At 48.2% G+C, this 26,294-nt stretch overlaps 1 protein-coding gene across 4 annotated transcripts in view; it reads right to left on the bottom strand.

The window, feature by feature from the left end:
* The window catches only part of LOC134958467 (laminin subunit beta-2-like), a 203,161-nt gene that overhangs the window by 4,971 nt on the left and 171,896 nt on the right, over window positions 1-26,294 (bottom strand). For all 4 annotated transcript variants that reach the window (XM_063941099.1, XM_063941100.1, XM_063941101.1 and 1 more), the window contains 4 exons: window positions 25,390-25,631; window positions 22,892-23,095; window positions 1,816-1,960; window positions 643-850 (listed from right to left, as the gene is read on the bottom strand). In XM_063941099.1, the coding sequence (XP_063797169.1) occupies window positions 643-850; window positions 1,816-1,960; window positions 22,892-23,095; window positions 25,390-25,631 (799 nt within the window). The remainder of the gene's footprint in view (window positions 1-642; window positions 851-1,815; window positions 1,961-22,891; window positions 23,096-25,389; window positions 25,632-26,294) is intronic.

Genomic DNA, 26,294 nt, shown 5'->3' with positions numbered 1-26,294 from the left:
GCCATTCATTTTATTTTAAATCTCACAAGCAAGCGGTGGCGGCCTCTCTGATCCACTGATGCGTCTGAAGACGCAGCACAGGATGAACTGCGTGAACATCGTGCATCTGAGTTACCCTCAGGTTACTGAGGATGTTCGGGAAAATCACGCTGCCAGGGCCACAGGCCTCGGTACGCCCAGAAAACGGGGCAGACACTACCCCATTTTCTGTAACGCTTCCCTCGAATATAATTTCTGAATCAAGCCCTAAGTCTGACAATCATAATGCCTAATGTATATTTAAAGAATAACTTCAGCTGCAATTAACGTTTTAATGAGTAAAAATGTTAGTTGGCGTCACCCTTTAATTACAAGAAAGCTAAATACTGGCGCTGATCTAATGGAATGTTACAGTCTCTTATTTTATCCCATGATCGTCACCGTGACCAGAGATCTGACATAAAGTAACGATGAAGAGGGAAGATAACAAAGAGAAATAGCCACCAGCTGTACCAGCCCTCGTTGTCATCAGTGTACTCTGACAGTACATCAATTACAAGAGTGTCAAATCTTCAGCGATTTGTAACAACCTGTTTAAATGGTCATTTACGCTTTGTGCCAGCAAGTGTCCATACGTAACCGGAGGTACAATCACATACTCACTTAGCTCGCTTGGCGTCTTGTAGGAGTTGCTCAGCCCTCCGGACATCAGCCGCTGTGTGATCCAAAATGGCGTCCACATTGGACAGGGCGCTCACTCTGTCCTTGATTTCCTCCGCAAGGCGTTGGATCTGTTGCGGAGTTGCAGGAATGGACAGGTCCAAGACTTTGCTTGCAACCATCTCTATGCTGTCTGGGTCTGCTCCCTCCTCTGCTGACACAACAAACAAACGTGTTGTATTATGTACTGTCCATACGCAATAAGCCATTCTCTGCGGCCAGTGAGTACGCAGCCTACAAAGTCACCAAGATCTAGTGACGTCACTGAGCATGCAGCCTATCAATGCACTGGGAACCAGTGATGTCACTAAAAGAGAATTTCAGTGATGTCACTGCTTCCCACCAAAAAAAGAAACACAAAGGCTCTCTGGTGTGTACGTTGATTTTAAGGTCATTTAAAAGCAATATCGGCACTTACAGTAGAAACAAACCTCATAGTAAATCCCAAATAGAATATAAATATCTACTGCGGCTGACCATTCCTATAGACACAACTACCAAAGGAAAAGCACCCAGGCTGGGAAATAATAATAAGTTCCGCCTCTTGGACAGCATGTCCGTACGTCTCTCTACACAACTGTACTGATTAGGAAAAGGCCAGAAGTTCTCAGCAAATGACAGCAGTGTGACACTCCCACGCTGAGTGCCGTAAGACCACACTGTCCAAGGGGCCGATAATCTTTGTGGGTTAAGGAAATGTATTGTGTCCACTACTTGGGGACTTCTGTGCAGCTTCTTCCGCATGATCAAAACATGTGCGGTCATGATGGGTGTATCCTAAGGATGGCGCTACCGTGCACCTCTCCAGACTGCAGGGTGGCATTGTAGGTACCACACAAGCCGGTGAAGGGTGGCACTGGGGAGAGATGGTGCTGCCCCCTCAGTCTTGTGTCCTGGGCGGCTGCAGCGGTCACACACCCCACATTACGCCCTTGTCCAGTTCAGCCCTCAGGATGCACAGTTTTCCTGCATGTTACCATGTATATTCCCTTGACAAAGGGGTGATGGAGAGCCTTAAGCTTTGATCATTACATTTTAGCCAAAAATGAAATAATAACTAACCAGCTAACTGCTAGTATTCTGCCAGGAGTATAATCATTTGTTTCTGTCACTTACGGCTCAGGAAGTCTTTGATCTGCTGGATGAGCTGTTGCAGTTCTTTATTAGAACGCTCCACTCTCCCCTTGGTCTCACTGGCTCGATCGAGAGTCGCCTGCGCCCTCTGTTTAGCTTTGTCCGCCTTCGCTTTTGCCTCCGTAACCTGTATTATTGGTACAAGGGAACATCCATTAAGTGAGATATCACTATACATAAAGCATTTCAGGGGAAATGTATCAAGCCTTGGAGAGTAGTTGCCCAAAGTACCAAATCAGCTGCTAACTGTCATTTCAAATACTGCGCTAGATAAAGGGCAGCAGCGGATAATTGCATTGCGCAACGTTCTCTCTCTCCAGGGCTTGATAGATCTCCCTCTATGTCTGCCCATTTTTACGGTTCAAAATCCTTTATGGAAAGGCGAATTTATAGATGAAACTGAGGGTTCTCCACATCATTCGTATTAGACATTCATTGGCGATTCTGCAGCACAGACTCAGTTTACGTTAGAAACGGGGTACTGTCTGTTAGTTTAGGGGTGAGACCCGGTTGATAAGGGGCGCGATAGCTCGGATGGTATCGCTGCCTGAGAGACTCTTCACAATAACTTTAAAATATTCCAAGTTTTAAATATGAAATGCTGTCAAATATGACATTGGGGTCTATTCATGAAGCAGTGAAAAGTGTTGGAGAAGTGAGCCAATGAAGAAGTTGCATTTGGCAACCAATCAGCACTGAAGTAACATTTATAATTTGCATACTGTACAATTGTATGGAGCAGCTGATTGGTTGCCATGGGCAACTTCTCCTCTGGCTCACTTCTCCACTCTTTTCACTACTTCATGAACAGACCCCTATGTATTTTATGGTATAATTGTATATAGGAAGCATAGTAATACCACTGTCTTTACACTCATTTCTAAAACGGAGCCATAATATAAAAAATAAAAAAAAGCAGCAAATCGGGAGGCCAATCCAGGGCCTTTTTTTCAATCCCGGGTATCGGGATTAAAAAAAGGCCAATCCCGGGATTCCCAGGATTGGGTTGAAGACCCGCCCAGCCCACACAAATACTCACCATCGCGGGAGTCGGGCTTGCGGGCGGTGAGGTGCCGTCCGTGCAGCGTGGGTGGCTGGCGTCAGACTCACCATGGTGGGTGGGAGAACTCGCAGGGTGCGGGCGGCGAGGTGCGGGGCGGGCGGTAGACTGCGCAGCATGACCTCTGACATCATGTCGCGCTGTGCAGTACGCACTGCCGGGGTCAGGGGGAGCCGGGAGTTGGGAGCTGGGCAGCGTCTGAGCCTCCTGAGGACACTCAACATTGCCCGGCATTAAAAAAACAATGGGGCAGGTAAATCCCACAATCCCCGGGATTGGAAATTGAATCAGAGCCTTTTTTTTTTTTTTTTTAAATTCTTTATTTTTTATTTTATAAATTGAAACAATTTCCATATACATCAGCATATATGTAAAAAAAAATAAAACTTTAGACAATATTCTCATAGCTTAGTGACTGTAGTTACAAAAATGGCAACAAAGAAACAGAGCCTTTTTTTAACCTATATCCTGCTATCCCTGCAATCCCAAGATTGGCCTCCCTAGCACGTAACAATAAAAATAGGTCACAAAAGACATAGCAGGGACGTGCAGTCAGGGGAGGCAGGAGGCAGCGCCTCCCCTGTGATTAATTATTAAAAAAATGCAAAGAAGGATTTATGACACATATTCTGTGTCATAAGCATCTTCTTTATTTTATTCTAATCATTTTAACTTATTAAATTAGTTTGGGAGGCACTGATAGCAGTGCCTCCTGTAGATAATGGGAATGGAGATAGAGCAGGGGGCGGGGCCAAGCACTGGGCTGTAAAAATGGGATTTTGATAACCTACCGGTAAATCCTTTTCTCCTAGTCCGTAGAGGATGCTGGGTACGACATCAAGACCATGGGGGTATAGACTGGATCCGCAGGAGACATGGGCACTCTAAATACTTTTCAATGGGTGTGAACTGGCTCCTCCCTCTATGCCCCTCCTCCAGACCTCAGTTGTAGGAACTATGCCCAGGGAGACTGACATTTCGAGGAAAGGAATTACTTAACTAGTGGTGAGATATCTACCAACTCACACCCTCAACCATGCCGAACACATGGCATTCAACATAACACACGCCAACAGGCATGAACTAATTGCAGCAACATGCTGAAACCAAGATAACACAACTTGTGTAATTCTAATAACTAAACTGCCAGTAAAGTACGCACTGGGACGGGCGCCCAGCATCCTCTACGGACTAGGAGAAAAGGATTTATCGGTAGGTTAGCAAAATCCTATTTTCTCATACGTCCTAGAGGATGCTGGGGATGACATCAAGACCATGGGGTCTATACCAAAGCTCCAGTACGGGCGGGAGAGTGCGGATGACGCTGCAGCACCGATTGACCAAACTTTAGGTCCTCATCGGCCAAGGTGTCAAACTTGTAGAACTTAGCAAATGTGTTTGACCCTGACCAAGTAGCTGCTCGGCAAAGTTGTAATGCCAAGACCCCCCGGGCAGCCGCCCAGGATGAGCCCACCTTCCTAGTGGAGTGGGCCTTTACCAACGTCGGTAACGGCAATCCAGCCGTAGTATGAGCTTGCTGAATCGTATTTCTAATCCAACGTGCAATAGTCTGCTTGGAAGCAGGACAGCCAATCTTGTTGTGATCATACAGGACAAACAGCCTCTGTTTTCCGTATACGAGCTGTTCTAGCAACATAGATTTTCAAAGCTCTAACCACATCTAGAGAATTTGAATCAGTGAATGTGTCAGTAACTACTGGCACCACAATAGGTTGGTTTATGTGAAAAGCAGAAACCACCTTAGGAAGAAAATGTTGTCGAGTTCGCAACTGTCCTATCTTCATGGAAAATCAGGTAAGGGCTCTTGTGAGACAAGGCCCCCAATTCAGACACCCGCCTTGTGGATGCCAATGCCAAAAGCATCACCACTTTCCAAGTGAGAAACTTCAATTCTATCTTTTGTAGAGGCTCAAACCAATCCGATTGAAGGAACTGCAATACCACGTTAAGGTCCCATGGTGCCACTGGAGGCACGAATGGAGGCTGGATGTGCAGAACCCCTTTCACGAAGGTCTGAACCTCTGGAAGAGAGGCCAATTGTTTTTAGAAGAACACTGGTAAGGCCGAAATCTGGACCTTGATTGATCCCAATTGTAGGCCCGCCTCCACGCCATCCTGCAAAAAATGGAGAAAACGTCCTAAGTGAAACTCTTCCGAATGAGCCTTCTTGGATTCACACCAAGACACATATTTTCTCCAAATACGATGGTAATGTTTTGACGTTGCTCCCTTTCTGGCCTGAATAAGGGTGGGGATGACCTCCTTAGGAATACCCTTCCTGGCTAGAATACGGCGCTCAACAGCCATGCCGTCAAACGTAGCCGCGGTAAGTCGTGGTACACACATGGCCCCTGCTGCAGCAGGTCCTCCTGAGGAGGAAGAGGCAGAGGATCTCCTATGAGTAACTGCTGAAGATCTGGGTACCAAGCCCTTCTTGGCCAGTCTGGGGCAATGAAGATTGCTCGAACCCTTGTCTTTCTTATGATCCTGAGTACTTTTGGGATCAGCGGAAGTGGAGGTAAAACATACACTAAGGTGCATCCACTGCTACTGCTTGAGGGTCTCTCGACCTGGAACAGTATCTCTGAAGCTTCTTGTTGAGACGAGACGCCATCATGTCTATTTGAGGAAATCCCCAAAGACTTGTCACCTCTGCGAAGACTTCTTGGTGGAGGCCCCACTCTCCTGGATGGAGATAGTGTCTGCTGAGGAAGTCTGCTTCCCAGTAGTCTACTCCCGCAATGAATATTGCCGACAGAGCTTGTAGATGTTTTTCTGCCCAGCTGAGGATTTTTGTCGCCTCTGCCATTGCCGCTCTGATTTTCGCTCCGCCCGGCCTGTTTATGTATGCGACTGCTGTTACATTGTCCGCCTGGTTCTGCACGGGACGGTCTTGAAGAAGATGTACCGCTTGTTGAAGACCGTTGTAAATGGCTCTTAGCTCCAGAACGTTTATGTGAAGGCAGGCTTCCTGTTGTGACCAACGTCCCTGGAAGTTTTCTCCCTGAGAGACTGCTCCCCAGCCTCGGAGTCTTGCATCCGTGGTTACTAAGACCCAGTCCTGAATCCCGAACCTGCATCCTTCTAGCAGGTGAGAGCTGTGCAACCACCATAGGAGCGAAATCCTGGTTTTTGACGACAGAATTATCTTTCTGTGCATGTGTAGGTGTGACCCTGACCATTTGTCCAACAGGTCCCACTGGAATACTCTGGCATGGAACCTGCCAAACTGTATGGCCTCGTAGGCCGCCACCATCTTCCCCAACAACCGAATGCACTGATGGATCGACACACTTGATGGTTTCAATATCTGTTTTACCATTTTCTGGATTTCCAGAGCCTTTTCCAGCGGAAGAAATACTCTCTGAACTTCTGTGTCCAGAATCATCCAGAGGAAAGACAACCTTGTCGTCGGTTCCAACTGTGACTTTGGGTAATTTATGATCCACCCGTGTTGTTGGGAGTATCGACAGGGAGAGGGATATGTTTTGTAATAACTGCTCCCTGGATCTCGCCTTTATCAGGAGGTCGTCCAGATAAGGGATTATATTGACTCCTTTCTGACGAAGGAGGACCATCATCTCCGCCATCACCTTGGTGAATACCCTCGGTGCCGTGGAGTGACCGAAAGGTAACGTCTGGAATTGGTAATGGCAATCCTGAATCGCGAATCTCAGATAAGCCTGGTGAGGAGGATAAATGGGAACATGCAGGTAAGCATCCGTTATGTCCACCGACACCAAGTAGTCCCCCACCTCCAGACTGGCAATCACCGCCCGAAGTGATTCCATCTTGAACTTGAACCTTTTCAGGAAGAAATTCAGATCTTTTAGATTTAAGATCGGTCTAACCGAGCCGTCCGGCTTCGGAACAACAAAGAGGCTTGAATAAAATCCCGCCCTTATTGTGACAACGGTACCAGGACTATGACCTGGTCTTGACATAATTTTTGGATTGCCGCTGTTACTGCTTCTCTCTCTGGCGGAGAAGCTGGCAAGGTCGATTTGAAAAATTGGCATGGGGGAATGTCTTGAAACTCTAGTTTGTATCCCTGGGATACTATTTGCAACACCCTGGGGTCCAGGCCAGACAGAATCCAATCCTGGCTGAAGAGTTTGAGACGTGCCCCCACCCAAGCGGCCTCCCGCAAGGGAGTTCCAGCGTCATGCTGGGGATTTGGCAGAATTAGGGGTAGACTTTTGCTCTTGGGAACCTGGAGCCGGTGTGGGCTTCTTTCCCCTACCTGCAAAGAAGGGGGAACCTCTCGTCTTTTTGTATTTATTGGGCCGAAAAGACTGCATTTGCGGGTGATAGGTCTTTTTTGCCGGTGCAGGCGCAGAGGGCAAAAATGTTGACTTACCTGCGGTAGCCGCTGAGACTAACGCATCCAGGCCATCGCCAAATAAGGCCTTACCTTTATATGGGAGAGCCTCCATGTTTCTTTTGGAATCTGCATCCGCGTTCCACTGGCGAATCCATAAGGCCCGCCTAGCCGATACTACCATGGTAGCGGCTTGTGAACTCAAGAGTCCAATATCCTTCATTGCTTCCAGCATGTAAGCGGCAGCGTCCTTGATATTCCCTAACTTAAGGAGTATCTCATCTTTATCAATCGTGTCAATTTCTGATAACACGCCTTCTGACCATTTTTCAATAGCGCGACTCATCCATGCGCAGGCAATAGTGGGCCTGATCAGTGTACCATTGGTAACATAAATGGATTTCAATGTCGTTTCCATTTTGCGGTCTGCCGGCTCTTTAAGAGAAGCCGTGCCAGGAGCAGGGAGAATTACCGTCTTTGTCAACCTGGAAAGTGCACTGTCTAACACAGGGGGTGACTCCCATTTTTTCCTGTCTTCAACCGGGAAAGGATAAGCTATGTGAATCCTTTTGGGAATACGAAATTTTTTATCAGGATTCACCCACATCCCTTCAAACAGAGCATTTAGTTTGTGTGAAGGAGGGAATGTGACTTTGGATTTCATTTCCTTACATAAATAAGCTTTCTCCTGAGGTACAGGAGTGCTTTCTGTAACCTCCAACAAGTCCCTTATTGCCACAATCATATATTGTATACTTTTTGCCAATTTATGATCTATCTTTCTGGATTCACTATCGTCGACACAAGAATCAGAATCCGTGTCGGTATCAGTGTTTACAACATTTGCAGATGGTCTCTTATGTGACCCAGAGGGGCCGCCCGCATAAGGATTAACAGCATCCTGAAAAATCACATCTTCCACAGATTTTCTCCAGCATGCAGCCTTAGATTCAGACTTATCCAATCTACGGTTAATCAGATGCATACTGTCACGTAGCTCTTTCACCCATGCAGGCTCTTGGTGTGCCGGTAGCGCCACCACATTACAACTCTGTGTCCCTAAAATGTCTTACTCCAGGGAGGAACTCCCTGCCTCAGACATGCCTCACACTTGTACAGCACTCACAGACACACTGGGACTTATTTGGGGACAGACCCACAGTAAAATCTGTCAGAGGGACACAGTATAGGAGCAGCCAGCTCACAACCCTAGCGCCTGTATTTAATGTCTGTGAACACAGAATGCCCACTGACATGCAGCGCTCTTTACACAGTAAAACACATTTGTAAAGCACCCAAATCGCTTTGTGCCCCCCTTATTTACACCCTGAATACTTGTAGTCAGAAGTGGAGGAGGACCAGCTATATCTCTGCAGCCTGAGTAGAGAGAAAGAAAATGGTGCTGAGCAGTGTGCTGGCTGCCTGAGGAAGTTGCTCCGCCCTTTTTACCTCAGAGACTGTTTGTAATATTTATACTGGTGGGGGTAGGGCTGTGCCTGGGCATCTTATGTCCCCTATTAGCCAGTTTATAGAGGTATTTTGCTGCCCAGGGCGCCCCCCCCCCCCCCGCGCCCTGCACCCTGCAGTGCCTGTGTGTGTGGGCAGCAATGGCGCGCTGCGCTCCCGCCAGCTGCGCCGCACCTCAGCCGTCACTTACTTGATTGAAGATCATTCTTCTCATACTCACCTGTCTTCTGACTTCTGGCTCTGTGAGGGGGGTGACGGCGTGCTGTGGGAGTGAGCATCTAGACACGGCTAGCGGTCAGTTCCCTTCAGGAACTAATGGTGTCCTGTCAGCCAGAAGCAGAGCCATGAAACTCTGAGGAAGTTGGTTCTGCTTCTGCCCCCTCAGTCCCACGAAGCAGGGAGTCTGATGCCAGCAGATCTCCCTGAAAATAAAAAACCTAACATAAGTCTTTTCAGAGAAACTCAGTAGAGCTCCTCAGAGTGCATCCAGTCTGCCTGGGCACATTTCTAAAACTGAGGTCTGGAGGAGGGGCATAGAGGGAGGAGCCAGTTCACACCCAATGAAAAGTCCTTAGAGTGCCCATGTCTCCTGCGGATCCCGTCTATACCCCCATGGTCTTGATGTTGTCCCCAGCATCCTCTAGGACGTATGAGAAAGTCCATTAAAAAAGATGCTGAAAGTGCCTCGTTGACAGGGCCAGCACGCCCATGTCATTGAGGCAGCTGTGATTGGACAGCGGATCCAGTGCTGGATCCACTGTCCAATCACCCATAAGTGGCGCCGCGGGCTGAAGTGGTGGGCGGGACCTGGCGGTGACTGGCGTTGGAGCTGTCCCGGCTTCTGGAGCGGTGAAGAGGTGGCCCTGAAGGCGATGGTGATGGGAAGCCCAGAGTGCATGCGGCGGTGGCGGAGGCCAGCGCTCTTCCCTCTCCTTCCTTCGCCCTCCCAGCCAGCAGCAGCTCCTACACTGTCCCGGACACGCAGGCGAGAGAGGGGAGCTGCTGGGCTGGGTATTGCATTTATAGTTCTCATACGTCCTACAGGATGCTGGGGACACCATAAGAACCATGGGGTATAGACGGGATCCGCAGGAGACATGGACACTTTAAGACTTTGAAAGGGGTGTGAACTGGCACCTCCCTCTATGCCCCTCCTCCAGACTCCAGTTTAGAATCTGTGCCCAGGCAGACTGGATGCACACTGAGGAGCTCTACTGAGTTTCTCGGAAAAGACTTTGTTAGGTTTTATATGTTCAGGGAGACTGCTGGCAACAGTCTCCCTGCATCGTGGGACTTAGGGGAGAGAAGTCAGAACTACTTCTAGTGAGTTTAAAGGCTCTGCTTCTTGGTTACAGGACACCATTAGCTCCTGAGGGTTTGGAACACTAGGTACGCCTAGGGGTTCACTCCCAGAGCCCGCCGTCACCCCCCTTGCAGAGCCAGAAGTCAGAAGACAGGTGAGTAGAAGAAGATAGATGACTTCAGTGACGGCTTCTGAGGTACCGCACAGCGATCACGCTGCGCGCCATGCTCCCACACACAGCGGCACTACAGGGTGTAGGGCGCGGGGGAGGGTGCCCTGGGCACCATAATAATAATCCTCTTTTCAGGCTGGCAAAGTGAAATTGAAGTGCCTTGGCACTAAATTCTTACCCCCGCCAGCATTATTAGATAAAAAAACAGCGGGCTGAATCGCGCCATGAAGGGGGCGGGGCTTAGCCCTCACAGCTCATCAGCGCCATTTTCTCCAGAGCTGCAGAGACGCTGGTCCATCCTCACCACTGCTATATACAAGTAACAGGGTGCAAAACGGGGGGGGGGGGGAGCACAGCAAATTTGGTGCTAAATTAAGTCATTATAAAGTGCTGCAGGGTCTGAGGCATTATATATTAAGGTTTCAGAACCGGGACAGGCGTTGGGTTGTGAGCTGGCAAACTCCCTCTGTGTTTCTCTGACAGGCTTTACTGTGGGTCTGTCCCACTTTTGGCCCAGTGTGTCTGTGGGTGTCGGTACAGGTGTGTCGGCATGTCTGAGGCGGAGTGCTCTTCCCAGGAGGAGACTGTGTTGGGGGCAGAAACGGCTGTGGGAGTGACCCCGTCGGCACCGCCGACTCCTGACTGGGCTCTTATTAATAAGAGATTAGATAAATCTGAGTCTCACAACCAGGTATGGAAAAAATCTGTGGAGGATGTGTTATCACAGGTCCAGACCCCCTCGGGGTCACATAAACGTTCGTTTGCTCAGTTAGCAGACACAGATACCGACACGGACACTGACTCCAGTGTCGACTATAGTGATACCAGATTAGATAAAATTGGCAAAGAGCATTCAGTACATGATTGTGGCAATAAAAGACGTGTTGCATATCTCCGAGGACACTGCTGTTCCTGATACTAGGGTCTATGTATAAAGGAAAGAAACCTGAGGTAACGTTTACTCCCTCTCATGAACTGAATACCCTTTTTGAAAAAATGTGGGAAAATCCTGACATAAAGTTTCTGATTCCCAAAAGGATTCAAATGGGCGTATCCGTTCCCCTCTGGGGATAGAGAAAAGTGGGAGTCACCTCCCATTGTGGACAAGGCGCTATCACGGTTGTCAAAAAAGGTGGCTTTACTGTCTCCTGACACGGCAGCCCTTAAGGATCCTGCGGATCGTAGACAGGAAAATACGCTAAAATCCATTTACGTCACCACAGGTACACTACTCAGACCAGCTATTGCATCTGCGTGGGTGTCACGATCCGGGTATCTGGACGCCATTTCTTACCCATCAGATGCCTCCTAAGGCTGGCTCAGCGCTCCAGGACCGGATTCCATCTGTTATCCTGATGTGTACATTCCTGTATCCTCTCCTGTCACTCTGGGACGCTGTCACAGTGGACGCCATATTACACCTGGCATGGCGTCTCCCGCGGCCTCCGCCGCCGTCCCTGAACTTCTGCATGCAGAGTGTCTGAGTGGCGATTACGTCAGCCGCTGCCTCCGCTGTGTCCGCGTGGTTGGATGTGCATCTGTCAGCCTGGCGCCTCCTGTCTCCGGTGGCCGGCGCCGCCATTACTGTTTTCATTACCACATGGATTACAAACCAAACTTCCCTCCAAGTGTCTGCATGGGCGCAGCCATCTTGGATTCTGTCAGCTGATCATTTCCACCAATCTGTTCTCAGTATTGATAATCTGCATAATTGCCTAGCCAATCCCTTCCTTGCTGCAGGTATAAATACACTGTGCCTGAGCAAGGAAGGCGTCAGTGCTTTGGTTGTCAAACCTAGTTCCTGTTTGTCTCTCTCCTGTGATTGTCTTCCAGGTTCCAGCTCCTGTCTCAAGACTTCCACCATAGAGACCCGCACCAGCATTCCACCTGCGGTGTAGCCTGACTCTCCAATCCATTGTGGATTCATCTGTTTCCAGCTACAACATTACCTGCTTCCAGCTCAGCTTCCAGCAGAGTACAGCTTCCCTTAAAGGGCCGGTGTCCTTTCTACACTTTACCACTCTCCACCGGTATTATTATTTCTCCGCTCTCAAGTTCTACATTTCAGTTCATATTTCATCGCTCCCAAGTTCATTTATTATTTAACTGGTTCCAGACAGTATCCACTCCGTGCTAACAACAGTCTGGTTCCAGCCAGTATCCACAGCAGCTGTTTTATCTTCAGCAACCCAGCTTTTCCTGGAACACCAGCTGGCACAATCCTGGGTTATCTCCATTGCTACAGTCGGGCCTGGTAAGGACTTTCCATCTAGAAGATCATAAGAACTATCTCACACTACCAGTGCCCTGTGGCTCCTGCCATCCTGTAGTACCCAGGAACTGTATTTATTCTTTGCTGACTTTTACGTTTTCTTTTACTGCTGCTGTGTTGCGGAGTTGTCATAATAAACATCATTGACTTTTATCCAAGTTGTCGTGGTCACGCCTTCGGGCAGTTATTATTCATGTTACTTACATGTCCAGGGGTCTGATACAACCTCCCAGGTTCCGGTACATCTCAGCCCCTACAACTGAGGCTGCCTCCCGTCAGCTCAGGCCCTCAGTTGTGACAGTAAGCACTGACCTAATGAATCCAGCCGGAGACCAGGATCAAGCGGCCAGGCCGATGCAAGAACTGGCAGCCCGACTAGAACATCAGGAGGCTGCACAGGGCCACATCATCCGCTGTCTCCAGGATCTCTCTACTCGGCTGGATGGGATTCAGACAACTCTCCGTGGATCAGGCGCGTCTGGTGCGTCAACCACAGTGACTCCAGCTATAACCCCACCCACCTTACCCATTTCTGCTCCACGTCTTCATCTTCCAACGCCAGCAAAATTTGATAGATCTCCAAGATTCTGCAGGGGATTTCTCAACCAGTGTGAGATTCAGTTTGAGCTACAACCTGGCAATTTTCCCAGTGACCGTACAAAAATTGCCTACATTATTTCTCTTCTCAGTGGCTCAGCCCTTGATTGGGCATCACCGTTATGGGAGAGGTCCGACACCCTGCTATCTTCCTACACTGCCTTCGTGTCAACATTCAGGCGCATCTTCGACGAGCCAGGCCGGGTAACCTCAGCTTCATCCGAGATTCTCCGTTTACGCCAGGGGTCACGTACTGTAGGACAATATCTGATACAGTTCCAGATCCTGGCATCCGAACTGGCATGGAACGACGAGGCCCTGTATGCTGCATTCTGGCATGGCTTATCTGAGCGTATTAAAGATGAGTTAGCTACCAGAGACTTACCTTCTAAGTTAGATGAGCTAATCTCACTCTGCACGAAAGTTGATTTACGTTTCAGAGAGAGAGCAACTGAGCGTGGAAGATCATCTGCTCCAAAATCTTCTGCTCCTCCTCCTCGTCAACTGTCACCATCTAAAGATGAGCCCATGCAACTTGGCCGTTCCCGTTTAACTCCTGCTGAGCGCCGAAGACGTCTCTCCGAGTTTCTCTGTCTCTATTGTGCAGCTCCGTCTCACACCATTAATGCCTGTCCCAAACGTCCGGGAAACTCCAAATCCTAGCTCGCCAAGGAGAGGGCCGGCTAGGAGTAATGATCTCCTCTCCATCTCCTCAAGATTGTAATCTCCCAGTCTCGCTTCAAGTTGCTCAACGTTATCGGAACGTCATTGCCCTCCTTGATTCCGGAGCAGCTGGGAACTTTATTACCGAAGCCTATGTTAAACGGTGGTCCCTACCCACCGAGAGACTTCCTTCGTCCATTTCTTTAACTGCCGTGGATGGCAGCAAAATTTTTGATGCAGTTATTTCTTTAAGGACTCTACCAGTTCGTCTGAGAGTGGGAGTTCTTCATTCCGAACTTATTTCTTTTTTAGTGATTCCAAGAGCCACACATCCTGTGGTCCTGGGCCTTCCATGGCTCCGTCTTCACAATCCTACAATTGATTGGACGACTACGCAAATCCTGGCATGGGGTTCCTCCTGTGCTGAGACATGTTTGTTTAAAGTATTGCCTGTCTGTTCTTCCTCCCCCAGGTCGTCTGATGTTCCACCTCCTCCATATCAAGATTTCACGGATGTGTTCAGTAAAGCTTCTGCTGATATCCTTCCTCCTCATAGAGAATGGGACTGTCCGATTGATCTCGTTCCAGGGAAGGTTCCACCTCGAGGCCGAACTTATCCGTTGTCTCTGCCTGAGACGCATTCTATGGAGGAATATATTAAAGAGAACCTAGCAAAGGGGTTCATTCGACCTTCTTCTTCTCCAGCCGGCGCAGGCTTCTTTTTTGTAAAAAAGAAAGATGGTGGTCTGCGGCCGTGCATCGACTACAGAGGTTTGAACGACATTACCATCAAGAACCGTTATCCTTTACCCCTGATTACTGAGCTCTTTGACAGAGTTAGCGGAGCTACCATCTTTACAAAGCTGGACTTGCGAGGTGCATACAATCTCATCCGGATCCGTGAGGGTGACGAGTGGAAGACCGCCTTTAACACCCGTGACGGACATTATGAGTACCTCGTCATGCCCTTCGGATTGAGCAATGCTCCAGCTGTCTTCCAGCATTTTGTCAATGAGATCTTCAGAGACATTCTATACCGTCATGTCGTGGTCTATCTAGACGATATCCTCATTTTTGCCAACGATTTAGAGGAACATCGTTTTTGGGTTAAAGAGGTTCTGTCCCGTCTCCGAGTCAATCATCTCTATTGCAAATTAGAAAAATGCGTCTTTGAAGTCAAGTCCATTCCGTTTCTAGGGTACATTGTGTCCGGTTCCGGACTAGAGATGGATCCTGAGAAACTACAAGCAATCCAAAATTGGCCGGTACCCTTAACCCTCAAAGGGGTCCAGAGGTTCTTAGGGTTCGCCAACTATTACCGAAAGTTTATACGAGACTTTTCCACCATTGTGGCGCCTATTACTGCTTTCACTAAGAAGGGTGCTAACCCGTCCAAGTGGTCTGAAGAAGCCATGCAAGCATTTCATCTTTTAAAACAAAGGTTCATCTCTGCGCCTGTTCTGAAACAGCCTGACATCGACTCTCCTTTCATCTTAGAGGTGGATGCCTCCTCCGTTGGAGTAGGAGCGGTGTTATCTCAGAGGGCTAAAGATGGCCATTTACACCCTTGCAGTTTCTTCTCCCGGAAGTTCTCCCCAGCTGAGCGCAACTATGCCATTGGCGACCAGGAGTTGCTAGCCATCAAGCTCGCTCTAGAAGAGTGGAGGTATCTGTTGGAGGGAGCTTCTCATTCAATCACCATACTTACAGACCACAAGAACCTTTTATACCTGAAGGGCGCACAATGTCTCAACCCTCGTCAGGCCAGATGGGCACTTTTCTTTTCCAGGTTCAACTTTAAACTCCAGTTCTGTCCGGGCTCTCAGAATCGCAAGGCCGATGCCCTTTCCCGCTCATGGGAGCAAGAAAATGAGTCAGAGTCTTCAGACAAGCATCCTATTATAAATCCGTTGGCATTCTCCACGGTAGGGATGGACTCTACGCCCCCATCAGGGAAAAGTTTTGTGAAGCCGATGCTAAGGAAGAAGCTCATGCATTGGGCCCATGCTTCCCGTTTTGCCGGACATACAGGTATCCAAAAAACCCTGGCGTTTATCTCTAGGTCCTATTGGTGGCCAACTCTGAAAAAGGACGTCTTGGAGTTTATTGCATCTTGCCCAAAGTGTGCCCAACATAAAGTATCCCGCCAGTCGCCTGCGGGGCAACTGGTTCCACTATCCGTTCCCCGTCGACCATGGACCCACTTGTCGATGGATTTCATTACAGACTTACCCATGTGCAACAAGTTCAATACCATCTGGGTGGTAGTTGACCGGTTCACCAAGATGGCACACTTCATTCCTCTCACCGGTCTTCCGTCAGCTTCCAAGTTGGCTCAAGTATTCATACAAGAGATCTTCCGACTCCACGGTCTTCCTGAAGAAATTATCTCAGATCGAGGAGTTCAATTCACAGCCAAATTCTGGCGAAGTTTATGTCAAGTCCTCCAAGTCAAGCTAAAGTTTTCCACGGCTTACCATCCTCAGACCAATGGTCAAACCGAGAGGGTGAATCAGGACTTGGAGGCCTTCCTCCGCATCTATGTGTCCTCCTCTCAAGATGACTGGGTTCAATTACTTCCCTGGGCCGAGTTCTGTCATAACAACCAGTATCATTCTTCATCTGCTTCAACACCATTCTTCACTAACTTTGGATTCCACCCTAAAGTCCCTGAGTTCCAACCGCTTCCAGCAACTTCTGTTCCCGCAGTGGATATCACCTTGCATCAGTTTGCCAATATCTGGAAGAGCGTACGATCAGCTCTGCTCAAGGCATCGTTCAGGTACAAGAAGTTTGCGGATAAGAAGCGTCGAGCAGTTCCTGCTCTCAAGGTGGGTGATCGGGTATGGTTATCCACGAAGAATTTGAGGTTAAGAGTTCCCAGTATGAAGTTTGCACCTCGCTATATCGGTCCTTTCAAGATTGAACAAGTCATCAATCCTGTTGCTTACAGACTCCAGTTGCCTCCCTTCTTAAAAATACCCAGGACATTCCATGTTTCCCTGTTGAAACCGCTGATCTTGAATCGGTTTCATTCCTCACTTCCTCCAACTCCGAAAGTCCAAACTCAACGAGGCGTTGAGTATGAAGTGGCCAAGATCCTGGACTCACGTCACCGTTACGGTCAACTACAATATCTTATTGACTGGAAAGGTTATGGTCCTGAGGAACGTTCATGGACCAATGCTTCTGATGTCCATGCTCCTGCCTTGGTCCGGAGATTCCATTCCAAGTTTCCTCAAAAGCCAAAGAAGTGTCCTGGGGCCACTCCTAAAGGGGGGGGGGTGCTGTCACGATCCGGGTATCTGGACGCCATTTCTTACCCATCAGATGCCTCCTAAGGCTGGCTCAGCGCTCCAGGACCGGATTCCATCTGTTATCCTGATGTGTACATTCCTGTATCCTCTCCTGTCACTCTGGGACGCTGTCACAGTGGACGCCATATTACACCTGGCATGGCGTCTCCCGCGGCCTCCGCCGCCGTCCCTGAACTTCTGCATGCAGAGTGTCTGAGTGGCGATTACGTCAGCCGCGGCCTCCGCTGTGTCCGCGTGGTTGGATGTGCATCTGTCAGCCTGGCGCCTCCTGTCTCCGGTGGCCGGCGCCGCCATTACTGTTTTCATTACCACATGGATTACAAACCAAACTTCCCTCCAAGTGTCTGCATGGGCGCAGCCATCTTGGATTCTGTCAGCTGATCATTTCCACCAATCTGTTCTCAGTATTGATAATCTGCATAATTGCCTAGCCAATCCCTTCCTTGCTGCAGGTATAAATACACTGTGCCTGAGCAAGGAAGGCGTCAGTGCTTTGGTTGTCAAACCTAGTTCCTGTTTGTCTCTCTCCTGTGATTGTCTTCCAGGTTCCAGCTCCTGTCTCAAGACTTCCACCATAGAGACCCGCACCAGCATTCCACCTGCGGTGTAGCCTGACTCTCCAATCCATTGTGGATTCATCTGTTTCCAGCTACAACATTACCTGCTTCCAGCTCAGCTTCCAGCAGAGTACAGCTTCCCTTAAAGGGCCGGTGTCCTTTCTACACTTTACCACTCTCCACCGGTATTATTATTTCTCCGCTCTCAAGTTCTACATTTCAGTTCATATTTCATCGCTCCCAAGTTCATTTATTATTTAACTGGTTCCAGCCAGTATCCACTCCGTGCTAACAACAGTCTGGTTCCAGCCAGTATCCACAGCAGCTGTTTTATCTTCAGCAACCCAGCTTTTCCTGGAACACCAGCTGGCACAATCCTGGGTTATCTCCATTGCTACAGTCGGGCCTGGTAAGGACTTTCCATCTAGAAGATCATAAGAACTATCTCACACTACCAGTGCCCTGTGGCTCCTGCCATCCTGTAGTACCCAGGAACTGTATTTATTCTTTGCTGACTTTTACGTTTTCTTTTACTGCTGCTGTGTTGCGGAGTTGTCATAATAAACATCATTGACTTTTATCCAAGTTGTCGTGGTCACGCCTTCGGGCAGTTATTATTCATGTTACTTACATGTCCAGGGGTCTGATACAACCTCCCAGGTTCCGGTACATCTCAGCCCCTACAACTGAGGCTGCCTCCCGTCAGCTCAGGCCCTCAGTTGTGACAGTGGGTGAGTAGTGCTATCGAAAAGTGGGCAGATAAGTTGTCATCTGATATAGATACCCTGGATAGGGATACCATCCTTTTAACGCTGGGTTATATCAGGGACGCTGCAGCCTACCTAAAGGAAGCGGCGAGAGATATTGGCCTCTTGGGATCAAGGGCCAATGCCATGGCAGTCTCAGCTAGGAGAGCATTGTGGATTCATCAATGGAATGCTGATGCTGACTCTAAGAAAGCTATGGAGTCTCTACCGTATAAAGGTGGTGTCTTGTTTGGTGAAGGTCTTGCTGAATTGGTATCTACGACTACCGCGGGCAGAGGCGGAACTACCGCCAGTGCAACCAGTGCGTTGCACTGGGGCCCGCCTCTGTCCAGGGGCCCAAAGCATGTAATGAGTCAAACTAAAAGGGGACACTGTCTGCCGTAATGTGTAAAAAGAGGAATCTGTCTGCCGCAAGGTGTAAAAGGGTCTCTACCTGGTGTAGTGGTGCTACTGTGCGGCGTAATTTGAATAATGGAGACTACTGTGCACCGTTTTATGAATTGGTATTATTTTGTGGCCACACCCCTTCCCCACGAAGGCACGCCACTATGTATTTTTGCGCGCGCCTACAGCGCGCACTGCCCCTGTTTTGCATGCAGGGGTGGGGCTCCGATGACGTTTCTTGCACACAGTGCTAAAATGTCTAGTTAAGGCACTGTTGCTAGGTATCCATTTATCTGGCCCTGAGCAGGTCCCCCTCACCAGATCCTCTCCAGGGGTGAGGGGCCCAGACCATTTTGTCGCACCTGGGCCCACCGCTCGCTAGTTCCGCCACTGACTGCGGGTAAGTCGTCATTTTTGCCTTATGTCCCTCCACAACAAAAGAAAGCTCACCACTTGCAGATGCAGTCCTTTCGGCCAAATAAATACAAAAAAAGCCGAGGTTATACCTTGCTTGCTAATAGAGGAAGACGAAAAGGTAAAAGATCTCCGGCCGTGGCAGGTTCTCAGGAGCAGAAGTCCTCCCCGGCTTCTGCCAAATCCACCGCATGACGCTGGGGCTCCTCTGCGGTAATCCTCACCGGTGGGGGCACATCTCAAGCTCTTCAGTCAATTCTGGGCTCGTTCGGCCCTAGACCCGTGGATTTTAGAAATAGCATCCCAGGGGTACAAACTGGAGTTTCAAGACGTTCCCCCTCAACGTTTTTTCAAATCAGCCTTACCAGCTTCTCTTCCGAACAGGGAGGTAGTATGCGATGCAATACAAAAGTTGTGTCTGAATCAAGTCATTGTCAGGGTTCCCCCGGCACAACAGGGAGAAGGCTTTTATTCAAGCCTGTTTGTGGTCCCGAAGCCGGACGGCTCGGTCAGACCAATTCTGAACCTAAAGTCCCTCAATCTTTACCTAAGAAAATTCAAATTCAAGATGGAATCTCTCCGAGCAGTGATCTCCAGTCTCGAGGAAGGGGATTTCATGGTGTCGGTCGACATAAAGGATGCCTACTTACACATCCCCATATATCCTCCGCATTAGGCTTACCTGCGGTTTGCTACTCAGGATTGTCATTACCAATTTCAGACGCTGCCGTTTGGTCTGTCCACGGCTCAGAGGATTTTCACCAAGGTAATGGCGGAAATGATGGTTCTCCTTCGTAGGCAAGGAGTCACAATTATCCCTTACCTGGACGATCTCCTGATAAAGGCGAGATCCAAAGACAAGCTGGAGCAGGACATTGTGCTCTCCCTGACAGTTCTGCAACAACATGGTTGGCTCCTAAACCTGCCGAAGTCACAGTTGAATCCGACGAAGAGGCTGTTGTTTTTGGGAATGATTCTGGACACGGAATTACAGAGAGTTTTTCTTCCAGAAGAGAAGGCTCTGAAAATTCAGAGTTTGGTCAAACAAATTCTGAAACCAGCGAGAGTATCAATTCATCAATGCACTCGGTTGCTGGGGAAGATGGTGGCGGCCTACGAGGCCATTCAATTTGGCAGATTCCATGCCAGGGTGTTTCAGTGGGACCTATTGGACAAGTGGTCCGGATCCCATCTGCACATACACCGGAAAATAATCCCATCCTCCAAGACCAGAATCTCACTCCTGTGGTGGCTGCACAGCTCTCACCTCCTAGAGGGACGCAGGTTCGCGATCCAGGACTGGATCCTTCCAGGACTGGATCCTAGTAACCACGGATGCGAGTCTCCGAGGCTGGGGAGCAGTCACACAGGGGGAAACCTTCCAGGGAAAATGGACAAGCCAGGAAGTTTGTCTACACATAAACGTTCTGGAGTTAAGGGCCATTTACAACGGCCTTCTTAAAGCGCAACGTCTTCTTCGCAACCGGCCCATCCTAATACAATCGGACAATATAACAGCAGTAGTGCACATAAACCGCCAGGGTGGAACAAAGAGCAGGGCGGTAATGGCAGAGGCCACAAAAGTTCTCTGCTGGGCGGAAAGACATACAAGCGCTCTGTCAGCAATCTTCATTCCAGGAGTGGACAACTGGGAAGCAGATTTCCTCAGCAGACACGATCTCCATCCAGGAGAATGGGGTCTTCATCAAGAGGTTTTCACAGAAGTGACAAGTCTTTGGGGAATTCCTCAAATAGACATGATGGCGTCTCGCCTCAACAAGAAACTTCAGAGATATTGTTCCAGGTCAAGGGACCCTCAAGCAATAGCGGTGGACGCGCTGGTAACACCATGGGTGTTTCAGTCGGTGTACGTGTTTCCTCCACTGCCACTCATTCCAAAGGTGCTAAAGATCATAAGAAGAACAAAGGTTCAGGTGATCCTCATTGCTCCGGACTGGCCAAGGAGGGCTTGGTATCCAGATCCTCAAGAATTACTCATAAGAGATCCTCGGCCTCTTCCTCTACAAGAGGATCTGTTACAGCAGGGGCCGTGCGTGTACCACGACTTACCGCGGCTACGTTTGACGGCTTGGCGGTTGAACGCCGGATCCTAGCCCGAAAGGGTATTCCCAGTGAAGTTATTCCCACACTTCTTCAGGCTAGAAAAGGAGTAACGTCTAAACATTATCACCGTATTTGGAGAAAATATGTGTCTTGGTGTGAAACCAAGAAGGCTCCTAAGGAAGAATTTCAGCTAGGGCGTTTTCTCCATTTCCTGCAAGCAGGTGTGGATGCGGGCCTAAAGTTAGGCTTGATTAAAGTACAAATTTCGGCTTTATCGGTTTTCTTTCAGAAACAATTGGCCTCCTTTCCAGAAGTTCAGACTTTCGTGAAAGGAGTTTTGCACATCCAACCTCCATTTGTGCCCCCAGTGGCACCATGGGATCTTAACGTGGTGTTGCATTTTCTTCAATCACATTGGTTTGAACATTTACAGAAGGTTGAGTTGAAATTTCTCTCTTGGAAAGTGGTCATGCTATTGCCTTAGCATCCGCAAGGCGGGTGTCTGAGTTAGCGGCTTTGTCTCACAAGAGTCCTTATTTAATCTTCCATGAGGATAGAGCGGAGTTGAGTACTCGTCAACAATTTCTGCCGAAGGTGGTTTCATCGTTCCACATGAACCAGCCTATTGTGGTACCAGTGGCTACTGAAGCCTTCGCGGAGTCAAAATCTCTCGATGTTGTCAGGGCCTTGAAGATTTATGTCGCCAGAACAGCTCAACTTAGGAAAACGGAAGCTCTGTTTATCCTGTATGCTGCCAACAAGATTGGAACGCCTGCTTCAAAGCAGACTATTGCGCGCTGGATCTGCAATACGATTCAGCATGCTCATTCTACGGCTGGATTGCCGTTACCGAAATCAGTGAAGGCCCACTCTACCAGGAAAGTGGGCTCATCATGGGCGGCTGCCCGCAGAGTCTCGGCATTATAACTCTGCCGAGCAGCTACTTGGACGGGTTCAAACACTTTTGCGAAATTTTACAAGTTTGATACCCTGGCTGATGAGGACCTCATGTTTGGTCAATCGGTGCTGCAGAGTCATCCGCACTCGCCCGCCCGTTCTAGAGCTTTGGTATAAACCCCATGGTTCTTATGGTGTCCCCAGCATCCTCTAGGACGTATGAGAAAATAGGATTTTAATACCTACCGGTAAATCCTTTTCTCTTAGTCCGTAGAGGACGCTGGGCACCGGTCCGAGTGCGGACTCTATCTGCAGTTATTAGTTATGTTTACACACGGGTTGTGTTACGTTATGGTCAGCCTGTTGCTGACGTTGTTCATGCCGTTGACTGCAGTTTTTCTGTTAAATGCCATGTTGTACGGCGTGTTTGAGGTGTGAGCTGGTATGTGTCCCACCTTAGTTAACAATAAATCCTTTCCTCGAAATGTCTTATGGTGTCCCCAGCATCCTCTACGGACTAAGAGAAAAGGATTTACCGGTAGGTATTAAAATCCTATTTTATATATATATATATATATATATATATATATAGCAGTGCCTCCCCTGCCTATGACCTCACCGCATGTCACTGAGACATAGATACTATAACAAATGGGTTTCATTCCAGTTAGTCAGACTGTATTAAACAGCTATGGTTGATGTCCATACAGTGATATAAGTCTCCAGCAGCAAATCCTTATGTTATACACAGCCTATGTTACAGTCAGTCAGCCATTGTATACCTTCTGGAACAGGACATCCACTTCTCCCAGTGTTCTCTGCAGCTCCTCCTCTGCGTGCTTCGCTCTATCTAGTGCGTCATTAGCCGTCGCAACTGCTCCATTACAGGTGGAACCTCCGCAGTGCCTCTTCCCTTCATCGTCACGGCAGCCGGCACCCCCACAGGTACTCTCCGCACAAGGGAGATCTCCAGTGGCCCCACAGACCTGTGTAATATACACCAAGTTACTACATATTCTAAAGACTATTACCTTTGGATTTTAAGAATGGGAAAATCTGTCACTGTTTAAATTGAGCGCACTATTTATCATGAGTTATATATTGGTCATGTAGGCCTAAGTGAGCAGAAGGATCTGTGCCCGTCATCCATCATGATGTCTTCCTAAGCCATGTCTCCTAGCAGGCCTGGTGTTTGCACGACAGTCGTAGTTTATTGCAGAGAGGGAGTGGAGCGTTGGCTGATGGATTCTAGAGTGTGGAAAGGTGGATCAGGGACACAACTAGTTGGATTGTACCATGACATGAGCAGTTCTCCTGCATAATCTAAAATGACCCAGTTTTCCCATATGGAATGTTGGCAGATATGACCACTTTTATGGCATGATAAGTGTATACTAAATCATCTCAAAAGCACTTGTTGACTACACACAATGAAGGTGACTTGTAGTCTAGACCAGTGGTTCTCAAACTGTGTGCCGTGGCTCCCTGGGGTGCCTCAGGACACTTGCAGGGGTGCCTTGGGTTGGTGGTCCAGACAAATAAAAATTATTTATGGCCAATGTATGAGGCAAAACCAGTGCGGGTGACTGTCAGTGATAACATTTGTGGAAAAACAGAAGCAAATTCTGTCCCTCACCACACAATTGAACCTAACGATAATATATAAACACAATTTACTTAATTTAATATTTATTTCTAAATTTCTCAATAAGAAACTTTTGACCTAGGGGCGCCATGAAAAGAAATCTGGTACTTAAGCCTAGGCGCCGTGATTCAAAACAGTTTGGGAACCACTGGGATAGACTAATAGAAACTTCCTGCCATCCAAGAACTTGGGAGAGTATCAGTCAGGGTTGCATCCATCATTCACCAGTGACATTGGCAAGACTCCAGCAAGACTGTCAAACCTGGTTTTGCCTTTGGGTAGACCAGGGGTAGCCAACCCTGGTCCTCGAGAGCTACCAACAGTTAACGTTTTCCAGGTCTCCTCACAGAATCACAAGTGAAGTAATTAGCTCCACCTGTGAATCTTTTAAAATGTGTCAGTGAGTAATGACTGCACCTGTGTACCTGCTGGGTGAGCTGGAAAACGTGAACTGTTGGTAGCTCTTGAGAACAAGGGTTTGCTACCACTCACCGCAATCGCACTGATGTCTGCATCTCGCAGGGTATTACACTTGCCCTCTAAAGCTTGTCACGTGCTAATTATGCCCTCTTCATAGGCTGCCCATGAAGAGGGCATCTGGAGATCTCCTCCTTAGGAATCCTGCGTTTGCCCCTGAGGTCACTGAGGATTTAAGAAGGTTTGGATCCACCCTCATTAATACTGTCAGTGCCTATAGAAAACAACCTTCCATTAGAATTGACTTACGACACACAAAACCATCCTTGGAGGTGCTGTGTGTCTGTACTTGTGCACAGGTGCTTAGCTGTCTACAAAGCACATGGATATGCTGTATAGAGTAGAGCTGGCCAAACCAGTCCTCGAGATCTACCAACAGTTCACATTTTCCAGACCACCTAGCTGGTGCACAGGTGTAGTCATTACTAATTAAGATGTGCTGCATTCATTCCTAACTGACAATTCTACAGATCTCCAGGAGGCCTGGAAAACATGAACTGCTGGTAGATCTCGAGGACTGGTTTGGCCAGCCCTGGTATAGAGCAAGATGCCATTTGTGGAGTAGCAGACCAATCGTAGGAGCTGGGTGGAACAAGGACATTCCAAGGTGTAACCGTAATCCTCACTTTGCAGATTTAAGTTTGTCAAGTGACATTATTGAAATGAGACCAATGGTCACCTGGGATCATCAGGGCACTCAGATAATTTGCTGTAGCCACTAGCCAAAGACATTCTGGGCCTTCCTCCGATGGTGGTCAGCCATGATGGCCTAGAAGTGCAGATTAGCCTTGGAGCTATTTTAGGCCAAAAAAACACTCCCAGGTTAATCGTCAACCTAATGGGTGCCCTTTATTCTTTCTCAACTTTAGCCAAACTTCCCACCGTCCAAGCAGAGGATCAGCAGTCGCCCTTCCAGAGGGGAAGTATTAATAAAAACAGTAAAGGTTGCATCCGACATGACAACTTAGATGCATTACTCTGTGTAGATGGACAATATTCATAAAAAACAGGGACAAAGAGATATATATTCCCCTGAATACCGTATATATATCTATATATAGATAGATAGATAGATAGATAGATAGATAGATACTGTATAAAATCTGACACTTATGTTAGACATATGGCACAGTTGTCAGCTATACATTTCCAACAAACCTTTTCATTTATGTTCTTCAGATCGAGCGTTTCGGTCTTAGCCGTCAGGTCATTCAGTGCCCGCCGGTTTGCCGCATTCTTCCGGTTAAAGTTGTCTCGCTTCTGAATTATGAGCTGCTCCGTTTTCTCTCTGGCTTTGGCGGAATCGCTGACGGGACTGGGAACGCTAATAGATGATGCGTTTACCAGCTGCTCGGCCGCTCTCGACTGTGCGTAAGACTGATGGATGCTGTCATAGGCCCCTGTGTCAGACACATGCAACACATGCTACAGGTATTGTATTATGGCGCTACAGTCGATGCAGACAGGTAAATCCAATTTGGCACATGTACCCTTATCATATTTCAATGGGGCTACATCCTTGGGTACAGCTAGGAATAACAATGTTATGCTCCTGCAATGTATCACAATGGGAAGAAGAGGAGCTGAACGGATCAGTAACAGACGACAAACCCGTGAAATTCTGGCACAGATCCATTAACAGGAAAATCCGGACAAATATCTATAAACCTCAATAACTGGTACGGGATCCCTGTGGTGCTACATAGATCATTCAGACTAGTTCCATATAATGGTATCTGGATGATATGTTGACAATGTCTAGACAGTCAACAGATCGACACCATATGGTTGACGTGCATTAGGTCGACACGGACAAGATGTCGACAGGTAAAGGGTGGTCAGTGCTTAAGGTCAACGGGTACAAAAGATCGACTTGACAATGGTCGACGCATATATTGTTGACACTTTTGGGGGGGGGGGGGGTTCAGATATTTTTTTACTTTTGCTTGATTTACCATCCACATGGAAAATTACACCCCACAAAAACTTTAAAAACACGTGTGTTGACCTTTTTTGCGTCGACCATTTTCAAGTCGACCTTTTTACCCTGGCAACCTTTTCTA

Source organism: Pseudophryne corroboree, chromosome 9 (genome assembly GCF_028390025.1).
Source record: "Pseudophryne corroboree isolate aPseCor3 chromosome 9, aPseCor3.hap2, whole genome shotgun sequence".
Classification (NCBI taxonomy): Eukaryota; Metazoa; Chordata; class Amphibia; order Anura; family Myobatrachidae; genus Pseudophryne; species Pseudophryne corroboree.
Note: the sequence above shows the minus strand (reverse complement) of the source record. Positions and strands in the feature narration are given on the sequence as shown.